This window comes from Triticum aestivum, chromosome 2B (assembly GCF_018294505.1).
Source record: "Triticum aestivum cultivar Chinese Spring chromosome 2B, IWGSC CS RefSeq v2.1, whole genome shotgun sequence".
Classification (NCBI taxonomy): domain Eukaryota; kingdom Viridiplantae; phylum Streptophyta; class Magnoliopsida; order Poales; family Poaceae; genus Triticum; species Triticum aestivum.
Window position 1 is genome coordinate 56,278,937 of NC_057798.1, and position 11,764 is coordinate 56,290,700.

At 44.5% G+C, this 11,764-nt stretch overlaps 1 protein-coding gene across 1 annotated transcript; it reads left to right on the forward strand.

Annotated features, from left to right (window-relative positions):
• The first annotated feature begins 3,507 nt into the window (after positions 1 to 3,507).
• Positions 3,508 to 6,317, forward strand: LOC123043446 (uncharacterized). Its single transcript, XM_044465896.1, has 3 exons — positions 3,508 to 4,022; positions 4,128 to 4,200; positions 4,435 to 6,317. Exons 1-3 carry the CDS (start codon positions 3,648 to 3,650, stop codon positions 4,590 to 4,592), a joined length of 606 nt encoding a protein of 201 aa, XP_044321831.1. The 5' UTR covers positions 3,508 to 3,647; the 3' UTR covers positions 4,593 to 6,317.
• Positions 6,318 to 11,764: the final 5,447 nt, after the last annotated feature.

Sequence of the window (11,764 nt, forward strand, 5' to 3'; positions counted from 1 at the left end):
CACGTGTTGAGCAACGATAACTTCCATGGAGATTTCTTGGTAAGATTTTTTACTATTACGGCGTCCATGTATCTTTTGCATACTTCTAAAACTGAACTACATTGCTAACCACGAAGTTATTACTATGTTTTTCAACAGAAAATCCTGATGGATTATGTGCCTCATTTGATGTATCAGAATGGTCGCCTAGATGTTTTGAACATACAGTCAGGTCGCCCTGCGAATCTCACATGTGCATACCGGATTTCTAAGAACGGTGAACACATGATAATCAAAGAATGGAAGAAATGTATGGACATTTGTAAGGAGGTTCTTGGAAGCAACATTGCGCGAAAGGCAAGAATTGGAGACAGGATTATCTCCATTCTCCATAATGGAGAGTTAGGGGCTATCTTGTTTTATGCTATTTTACCCAAGAAAATATAGTAGGTCCTAAGAGAATGTAGTAGGTTATGAGGTACAATATATTTATGAGAGTTGATGATGATGAGTAGTTGTGATTATGTCTAATGACCAACTTGTATGTGATGTCTCATTGATGAAAACGATGATCATGAGGAGGTGTTATATGACAATGATGTGTTATGATGATAAGTTGTTAATGATATGATGATGATGATGATGATATTTATTATATCATTGGGTGAAAGAACCGTGGATTAGTTTCAAGTGGATGTCCATCCACTTGAAACTAGTCCATGGTTCTTTCTCCCACTGATGTATTGACTCATTATGATGTAAAATCATTCTCTAAATTGCTGCGGTATGAAAACTTGTATAAAGATGCATGAATACAACATGAAATAAAAAAGAAATATGGAATAATAGTAGCAGTGCGTGCTAGTAGAAGCGCTACTACTAATTACCAGTAGCGCCCATTTTGGAGAGCGCTGCTACTAAGTCGATGTAGCAGTAGCGCGGTCCAGCCCACGCTACTGCTAACCTTTAGTTGTAGCGCCTTACTAGTAGCGATGTAACCCGCGCTACTGATAGGCTTCAAACACGCGCTACTACTAGGGTTTTCCCTAGTAGTGGATGCTGGCGAGGCTGCAGAGCACGACAAGGCGAACGGACGGTGTGTTGGGTTCGTGGGAGCTCCAGGAGCTCGATGTGGTGCTCGAACGCAACCTTGGCAAGTAGTGGTTGCGGTGGTGATGTTGATGGCAGCGAAGAGCACCGTCTATGGCCAGGGAGCTACCTAGGGGGCGCATGCGAGCAAAAAGATAGAGGGGAAAGACGGTGGGGCTCATATTGAGACTATAGAGGTGCAAAGCGGGCTTGGCGAGGCTCCGGTCGGCGAGCAGCAAGGCAGAGCTTGAAGACAACGTCTATCCCTGCGATGTAGGGGCTCCCGACTTGAGCTCGTGGTCGCAGGCGACGTGGGCGACGACGACGAAGCTCCTAGATATGATCTCAGACGAGGAGGAGCTTGGTGGCCACGCGGAGGAGGTCATCCTTGGTGAAGGCGGCATCGGGTTCGTGTGGGAGAAAATAAAAGCAGTGCGGAAGGGGAAGATGGTGAGATAGGGTTCAACACGGGGGGCGCGGGGGCCCTACAGGCGCCGCGGGGAGGTCTGGATGGCCGACATGTGGCCATGGGCTGCCGCACTGAGTCCACCTCGCCTTTGTGAATAGCAGTAGGGGACGACCCGGGTGGGCTGGGCCCGGCCACACTGTGCACTAATGGCCCAAGTGCAGAGTGGGTCTTTGCTATTTTTCTTTTCTTTTATTTGTGTTTATCATTTCTTTACTATTTTGCATTTTCTTTTAATACCAAATGATTTTAGTTGTAGATGAAACTTGTCACATAAATTGTAGGCAATGTTTTGAGCTCGCCCACCAAGTTTCAATTTATTTTCAAAATTTTAAATATTTTTTAAAATTGAATGGACTATTTAATGTTGATGGTTATATTTAAATGATATTAAGGGCATTTAAATAGTTCAAATGATGTTGGTTTCTTCATGACAATTACTTAGTGAATATTTGCAACAACACCAACATTTTTGTTTTATTGTTTGAATACATAATAATTTGAAATGCAATTTGAGTTTGATTTTTTTATCAAGGGGCAGTAAGCTTAGCAAAATAAGATGGCATAGAATCATTAGGGTGAAATCACTATAGCTTAATTATAGGGGCGTTATAGTACATGTAGTTTGATAGTGACATGATGTTGACACTTGAGCAAACCTTGAACATATCACTTGGATCCCCTCTTAATAGTGGGGGATCCTTATAACTCAAAATTTATGTAAAAGAGTCTATGTTTCTTCTCTTATTGTCATCTTCTTGATTCATATCCCGTTTGATGTGTCCATGATCCCTACATAATGATGCCAAGGAGACTAATACCATGTGTATTCACTTAGCGACCATAATTAGTCTCCTATATGTATTTTGTCACCAACATCAAAATATGATTAAGGGCATGATTACACTTTCATATTTTCTCATTATATCTATAATAAAAACTTCTTGTTGGTTCCATGTTGATTAGAGATGCATAAAATCACATAATGATAATCAAGAACATTGGCTAAATTAATACCAACATTATCAATAAAGTAACATCATCAGACACAAGGAAACCTTTTGGCACAAATGTTGACATTGATAATAACATTAAACATAAGTATTAAATTTGTCATTTAGTTCTTAATGAAAATGCTATTGGAATTAAGATCAATAATATAGATGACATTCAAAGTGGTAATGTCATTAATATTAATCATCATAGAACTCTCCAAATTATAAGATCACGTGACCTTTGGAAAACAAATTCCCTGAACAAAGTTCCTTTGCTAAGAGAACCATCATAATTACATAAACCATTATTTCGAGTTTTATGCATATTTGTTTAAGACATAAAAGGCACCGACCAATTTTTTTGTGTGCCCAATAGGGATATTGCCCCAACATTATTATAACATATAGTGTGGCACGGAAAATTTGAGCCATGCGACCATCAACATTCTCCTTGAGGTGGCCTTAGCCCATTAGTAATGATCACAACATTAAGAAAAATGCCATAAGAATGAACTCAACATAAACTTCACTCAAATAAAGATATTAACATTACCACCACATAAAATCTACCATAAAAGTTTAAACATTTTAGCGTATCTTCAGGCATCAAAAACATATTGTCGGTGCAGAACACATTAATAACATAAATCAAATGCATCATTTTTTTTTGCCTAAAGAACATAATTTTAGCCCATAATAACCCGCGGCATACCTATAAATATTTCTCATCTTTAAATGTACCTTGACATAGTTTATGGAACATTTTTGTCTCACTTAAACAGTTCATTACTCCTTAGAAACAGAAAAGGGTCATATCTTTACCTACTATTAAACCACGGATCGCTTCTGGTTGTACGTCATCGATGATTTTGCAGAAAAGTCCCTACAGTTTTAGGTATTCAACCCGCAGTCCCTATGGGATAACGTTTCGTTTTTGCACAAAAAACCCTGTAGTTTGGTCTATTGCCCGCGGTCCATACACCTGTTTTATTAATCGGGACCGAGTCAACGCGGCGGCTCGAGCGGCGACTCGAGCGGCAGCTCGATGCAGAACGGCGGCAGCCGGACCTTGCAGGGTCCGGATCCGCGCGCGGTAGCGGCTGGGGAGGTGGGCGGCGATGCGGGGTTCGTCGTTGACGACGAGGAAGGCCGGAGCGCGGCTTCTCGGGCGGATCCATGGCGGCTCCTGGGCAGATAGGAGATATGGAGGTGAGGTGGAGAAGAAGGAGCTCGCCGGAGCCGGGCGACGGCAGATGGGGGCGGGAGACGGATGGATCCGGCCCAGCGGCGCGAAGTTCTTGCAGGTGGAGACGGGGTTGGTTCTGCGCGCAAACGCCCACCTTGGCCGCCTCCGACGACTCATCGCCGCCGTGGGAGTCATGAACTCCGACCACGGGGACTCGCACGCCCTGCAGCGGCCGGAACTGGCTGAAGGTCATTCGACATCCTCGACTTCATGCCTTCCCCACGCCCTCCTCCATCCACGACCTCTGGTACACTACTGCTCCTCCCTCTCCTCTCCTTCCCAATCCACCCCGTAATTTCTCTGTTCGCTGTCTTGGCGATCCTAAATTTGGCTTGCTTCCCCGTCCTAGCAGCTAAGGACTTATGCTACTCCCAGCTCAAGCTCCTCAAGCATGCTGCATGCTACTTCTTCCCTACATCCTGAAGGTATGAAACTTACACTACCTCTCTGCACCCGTGGATGGCCCTGGACCAGCTGTCCCATTGGCCTTGTCACCTCCCTCCCTCTCGTTTCCTTGCAAGATATAGCCATTTTTGTTGAGAGATAAATGTGCGGCAATGTAAATAGGCTATGCTAGGAGTTCAGTTTCCCAGAGAACGAGAATTTGTCCATGTTACTCTGAATGAACCTATTTTCAGCATCATCACTAATGTTTTCAGATGTCACCTTTATTGCTGATGAGTTAATGTTTGATGCAACCCTGCAATCTACAATTTGCCCGTCAGAAGGTTACCTGAAGCTTAAAATAGAGAAAATGGCTATTAACCTCATGATTTTGTGTACTAAGTCACAAGGTATTTTATTCTCAACCAAATAAGAGTTTCATTATTATTTTTGAGCAATTTAGAATTGCTTTTTCATATTTGTTGGAGAATCAGATCGATGAATACTGAACTAAGTTGCACGATTTGTCTCATGATTTTTCAAAAATGGCTTTAGAATTAGATCTTTTACAAACTAATACTGTCTAATCTGACACCCTGTTAACCTCATGATTTCGTGTACTACTTATTTCCTCATGATTTTTAAGTTGCACGATTTGGCTTTTGGAGACAATTTCAGATCCGGCTTAGTGACAGGATCATCTTTTTCTTGAGTTATTTTGCTAAAAACATCACAAGATATGGTCCTAATTGTTTGCAGATTTATCTCTATTCAATCTGCCTTCACTGAACTTCTGAGCACTAACACTGAACTTCCTGGTGTTAATTCTACCCTGCAGAACTAACACTAATTGATTTCCATGAGGAATGCCCTCAATGTGCAACAATATCATTCTTCCTGGTGTTGCATTAAATATACCTCTTATTTAGAAAAATATATCCTTTGGATTTGGGAGCAGTATATTAGGTAGACATCGTTTGGTGAACATCTGCAGGGTAGAATTCTTGGTTGACTCTAGAATTTTGTTGTAGATTAGTCGGCAGATTAGAACGTCTTTGGCGAGTTCTTTGTTGGTTAGGTCCAGCTCGCTTGGCACTGGACCTAGCAAATGCGTGTGCATGTGCAGATCTCTCATCTATCCACTGCACCACCTGTTGTTGGATGGCAGTGGGGTGTCCAAGCGTGTGGAAGACCTATCCGCCGTGGCGGCGCAGCTCAGCTCCGAGGAGAACAGTTCCAAGGCCCAACTAATAGTCTACCACAACTCTTAGCCCATTCCTAGACTGTAATTAAATTGCATTATCAATCAATCATAGGCTACAATTAACCAGTGTAATTTGGATGTGCAACACCAGAGACCATTTGATTGAATTGGTGGTATAGTAATGCTATCCTGATACAATTAGTAGATCCTTTTGTCCTGACAAGAAGATGGTCTTTGTCCTGTCATGCAGATGGTCTTTCGTCCTGTCAAGCAGATGGTTAATTACTGGACAGGTAGAGCATGGCATTTTCCGTGTGCAATCCACACTGACAAGCCTGCAGAGGCTACTTCAAGTCAAGTGTCTTTAGAATTTCTTACTATGTCTACTCATGTAGTATTTAGATTAGAATAATATCAGATTTGATTGATGCCCTCAGTTCATCACACACACTGACATGTTACTTCTTTCTGGCTTTAACTATTTTTCTAGATGTTTTTTTTTGCTTATACTCATGGTTATGGTTGTGGTGTATTAACATTGACATGATGTATGGATTTTTCAGAAGTTGAGCACACATACTCATGAACGTTGTGCTGCTTATTCGTTATCCACCCATACTGCTCAGAAGCCTGCCGCTTTTTTCAATGGTCTTCACAGATGGTTGTTGAGCCCATCTCAGATGAATAGCTAGATACCAGGATGTAGGGCTATCATTTATCCCTAACAAAATTGAATTTTTTTTCTTTGATACGACACGATAGTTCTCTAGATTATAATCATTACAATTACTTGCAAGTTCTCAAGAAATATTTGTTGTGCAACTTACAAAATACGATCAGACTGAATTAAGGGTATAGCTTGTAATATGGCGCCAGTTCTTGAATTAGTTGTTTCATGCCATTTGAAATGTTTTACATAACACATTGGAAAGTATACTTAAATGATTGGTCTCATTCGTTACATGTCGTAATATTTACACCATTTTTCATATGTAGCTTGCTCGGTTCACCTAAGCAAGAAGTTTGTTATTTTTCTCATAGATGAAACATCTTGATTTATTATCAACATGTTGTTTGATGTGTATGAGGATTTTATGTTTGACATGATTAATGTTGAACAACTAGAATATTTATACTTTGTTTCGACGCACGAACAATTATACTACTATACATGGTGACAATAGCATTACTTTCACAATGTCACTAGAGATGAGGGTAACCTTATGGGAATTACACAGGAGCACATATGCGCTCATGGGTGCTCCACACCCATTATGTTCAAAAAAGTACCGAGATTTTTTTTTAAATCTGGGTTTTTGGGATATAAAACCTGGGTATACAATCTACGTTCGCGTGAAATTTTGTGAAAAAATACCAGAAAACATGTCAGTGGCAAAAAAGACAAAAAAAAACCTATGTATAGAAAAAACTATTTGGATGAATTTTAGTTCTTTCTTTGCCACGGATACATTTCTTGGTATTTTTCTATGAAATTTCATATGGTAGTAGGTTAGACACCCAAATTTGGGATCCCAAGATTTAGATTCTTTCAAAATTTCTGGTATTTTCTGAATTTAATTTTCATATAGGGGGTGGAGCTGTAGGTTTTGCGATTTTTCCCGTTGCAACGCACGGGCATATGTATGATTTAGGTGGGCCACGTCAGCAGTTGGGCCGGCAGGCAGCTAGCTGAGCTGGATGGGAAACTGGGGAGAGAGAGAAGGAGAGTTGGGCCGGACTCGCGCTGCTAATTTTTTTTCTCATTTTAGAAAAAGAGAAACAGATGGAGAGGAGAGAAAAGAAAATATTTAAGCCATGGGTGCGACGATACGAGAGGAGTGTGACAGGTAGGGGAGGAGGAAAATAACAAAGATTTATTCTTTCGGGGCCTTATGTTTATCCGTCTAACTCTGTATATAAAGATTTATCACCCGTAGCAAGCACGGGCATTTTTGCTAGTCATAGAAAATACACTGGTAAACATAACGCCCCGAAAGCATAATTTCGGTCGAGAAGACCTACGGCAGCCCGTTACAGTTTAAGGCCAGCAGCAAAAAACGTGTAGAAGGAAAAAACAAATCCAGCGGATTGTGATATCCTGGCCAGCAGCCCATGGCCAGAATTTGGCCCGTGAAGCCGCCGCAGCCCGTCTGGTGCTCTGAGACGCTCTCGGCTGAAAGCCCGAAACAAAAGTGTTGTTGGCCGAAAACCTAGCTCGTTCCCTCTTTCCTCCCTGATTCATCCGGTGCGGCGATTTCAGCGACGTGAGCACCGGTGGCTGATCTTGTGGCGCTGACGGCGACGTGGGAGGTGCGGAGGCCCTTATCGAAAAAGGCTTTCGCCCCGCTTTATAAATAAAGCATAAATCCAAGCCAATATACCACAAAGGTTCACCCACCCACACAGTTCAAAGTCACACATGATTCAGAAAGGGGGGGGGGGGTTAATGCTGAGGGCACAACTCAACAAGCCCTGAAAATAAACCACAACACACACACACAAGGGGGACAAAGCACCATCTAGTCGGGCTCCGGTGGGGGCGGAGGAAGCGGTGGCGCTAGGCGGAAGGCAAGCGATCGAAGGTCGGCGAGGAGGGTGTTTGATGACATCCCGATCCTAAGGGCGGCTAAGCGGGCGCCAAAGCTGCAAGTACCAACACATTTTAAAAATGGCGTCAGTAGCGCGTGTGAGAGGCACCTTTTGGATGACAAGCTTATTGTGAACCGTCCAAAGTGTCCAAGTGAGGATCCCAACACAGAGCCATCTGATATGACGGTAGCGAGGGGGGGAGGCATTGAGCTCCGTGAGAAGGTCAGGAAAGTTGGAGTTGCACCACCGTCCGCGAACCGCCTCGCGAAAGCTGGACCAAAGAAACTGGGCCGTGGAACACGAGAAGATGTGGTTAGCATCCTCCACCGTGTCGCACAAAGGGCAAAGCCCATCTCCGGGTCCATTACGCTTGAGGACCTCAACTCCGGAAGGGAGACGGTCACGGATCCATTGCCACAGGAAGATCCTGATTTTCAAGGGCAAACGGATGTCCCAGATCAGACTAAACGGCTCGGGGGCTGGCGATGAGGCGATGACCGCGTACAGGGATTTGGTGGAGAAGCAGCCGGAGGATTCTAGACGCCAAGAGATGGCATCCGGAGTGTCGTTGACGCTCATCGAGAGAAGGGCGATGTCCTGGAGGAGGACGTCCCAGGCGGCCACTTCGGGTGGGCCAAAGGGACGGCGAAAAGCGAGGCGCCCCGACTCGACAGAGACCCGAGGGTCGACAGCAATGGCGAATAACTCGGGAAAACGAGCGGCCAGAGGCATGTCGCCAAGCCACCGGTCAAACCAGAACAAGGTCGCAGACCCAGTACCGACCGAGATGGAAGTGCCAATGCGCAGCACAGGGCGGAGGCCCGTCACACGTGCACATCCGTAAGTGTTCTGCCGGCTACCTTCTTCCCGCGCGTCATCCAGAAACGGCGGCATTGCGGCGACTATGCCCACGCACTGCGGCGGCTGTGCGGGATCTCGATGCCCACTCGATAGTTGCGATGATGGCAACCTGGAGGGTGGCCATGATGGTGGAAAACACAAGGAAAATTGTACCGATAGCAGTGAGATGAGCAAAATAGCAATGGCTTTCATGGCAGGATTGGCCGTTGGCAAGAATTGGGTTCAGCCTTTGATCAGCAAAAGAAGCATGGAACCTTTCGTCGTCATCACGAAAAGAGGGGTGGAATCTTTGATCATCAGCAGAAGAAGCGTCAAACCTTTGACGGTGCCATTGCTACCTCATTCTCTAGGATCTGCACGTGCAACTGGTTTGGGCCAGGTACTGTCGTTAGTACCCGATTCTTCGATGTCTTCACATGGACATGGTTTGGATCCGATGCCGATGCCGGTGACATGTGGAGAAACTTCATCTGGCCCTGTTGTCAGCTCTTCTGGGATTTTGTTACGTGGTGGATCAAAAGTGCCGCTAGAGCCGGTCCGCACTAAAACTGCTAACGTTCCTGCTGTTAAGTCTCCCTTTTTCTTTACACGGACCAGATTTGGGCGAGGTGCAAGAACTGATCAATGCGAGTGAAACTGCTTCGATTGGGAATTCGCCCGAGGAAGACATGGTTAACTTCATCAACAAATTTATCCCCTCAGAACCATATTTCCGTACATGCGAGACTCTTCAATTTTTTCTCTATCGACACAAATCTGTGCTTGATAAAGACTATCGCAATTTATGATTATCAAGGTGGTACTTTAATCTACAAGTACAAGGAAGGAGAAAATGACCAATTTATTAAAAGACGCTCCATTTGGTTAGAATTTACTGCTGATGTTTTATGCAGGACTCTCTTGTTCTCAAAGGCCCGAGCCGTCCCATGACTGCTGCTGATGGGTGGTTGATCATTGAAACTGATGTTCCGGTTGAATCATCTTTCGAGCCTGAAGTCGATCATGATATACCCGGGGGAGTATTCGAGACCACGTTATTGTTGGATGATGATTACCTTGACAAACCCATGTGCAGTTTGATTTCTATCAGAGGTGGCTTTGTGAACATCACATCAATGACTTTCAGCAATGCGGTTCGCTCTACAATCTGATTTCGACTTTGTTCTCACCAAGATGGTAGCTTTTATGTGCGCCCTAAAGTGGAGGGCGAGCTTGTATTATTTGTTGAAAACAATCCATCTTGCTTCACTATTTTCAAAAATCAAGTTGAGGATGATGTTCATTTCATGAGAATACAGAGTGGCACAGCAGTATTCGAACTTCCCTTGACTCGGCATGTTCTTGCACTGCCTCTAGGATCTCGTGTACGTGTCCTGGGGACTTTGAAACTAGCGACTTTGAAAGTGTTTGTAGATCAGTATATGGTGCTCGACAAGAATGATGTATGGGCTAGATGGACTGTGGAAACTGGCCTCGATGCTGCTATATGCATCGAGGCAAGTTCTTTTTTCTAGACCTCTAGTTATAGGAGTGTCTAATGTGAAACCTAGAATTACTGTACCGATTATTTTTTTCTCACCTGCACTTGTAGTAGTTTAATTAGCCCCAATGTAATGGATTTGGTGACCATGTACGGATGAAATAATGCTCTAGTTATCTCTAGTCCTAATGTCTCATTTTGGTAGGCTAGCCTCCACGGTTTTTTTCATCCCCATTTTTGTCTGTTTTTTCCGTCCAGTTTTTTTTCATCTCCCCTCCACCTGTGCCTTTTCGCTTCACCACCCACGTAATGGAAAAAACCAGGCAACGCCGCTCCATGGCCCTATCATATTGATTACCATATAAAAAATAAATCACAATCAATCAAGCATTGATGGGATATTTCCTTAGATTGATGTGATTTTTCCTTTCTTATCACCAATCATACACGTCAAAATATCTACTCCTAATATCTCATTTGGTAGGCTAGCCTCCACGGTTTTTCTAGAGCTCTTATAGGAGTGCCTGATGGGAAATCTGGAATTACTGTACCGATTATTATTTTCTGGCCTGAACTTATAGTAGTTTAATTAGCCCACCAAGTTTGAATCCTGCACTATTCTACTGTTTCAGTGGAGTTCACCAGCTGAGCGCAGGCAGCTGCCCAGGCTTGCTGAACCATGGCTCCGCCAATGACCATAGCCTCAATACCAGCCCTTTGGCCCTGGTTGTTGGTCAGTGCCAGGCAGACCCAGGTTGCTGCGGCGGCGGCATCGGGAACATGGGGCCTGTTTGGATCGTTTCCTGGGGATGATTTGCCTGAAGCACGCCTGGAACCTGCCTGGATGTTGTTTGGATGGTGACCTGAACAATCACAGTGTGCCTGGCCTGGTTGTGTCGGGAGATTGATTAGCCTGGTCTGGTTTAAAAAAAATAAAAAAGTAAAGAAGATGTTTAGCCCAGGCAGGATCATTAGCCTGTGCCAGGCGTCCCAGTTCTCACGCCTGGCCGGCAGCCTGGATCTTTAATACCAAGTTACAGAAATCGAGGTGGGACCAGAGCTGAACAATACTTTTTATTAGTGCTACCAGGCCAGGTCACAATCCAAACAGGTACACCAAAAACTAGCCTGGCCAGGCAAGAAAAAACCAACAACTCAGGCCCAAGCCAGGCACTTGTTTTTCTCAGGCACGATGTTGAGGATACGAACCAAACTTGCCCATGGTCAAGGAGCTGGAGCACCTGAGCGTCGGAAGAATGCTCTTGGATGTGGTCGAGCTTGTGGAGAAGCACTACGGGGTTGGCCCCAGTCGCTGGCGTAGACACACACCCCGAGCACAAGCAGCATGGGGGCTCAACATAGGTGGCCTCGGAGAGTGCGCGCAGCGGTGTGTGTGTGCGTGCTTCATGCTTGGCATGGCCGGTGTCGCCATGGCGTCAGCAGGACTGGACTGTTCAGCGACGACACATGG

Coding starts and splice junctions, on each gene's coding strand:
- LOC123043446 (XM_044465896.1), top strand. CDS start 3,648: ATGCGGGGTTCGTCGTTGACGACGAGGAAGGCCGGAGCGCGGCTTCTC. Junction 4,023..4,127: donor TCCTCCATCCACGACCTCTG/GTACACTACTGC, acceptor CCGTCCTAGCAG/CTAAGGACTTATGCTACTCC. Junction 4,201..4,434: donor TTCTTCCCTACATCCTGAAG/GTATGAAACTTA, acceptor TAATGTTTTCAG/ATGTCACCTTTATTGCTGAT.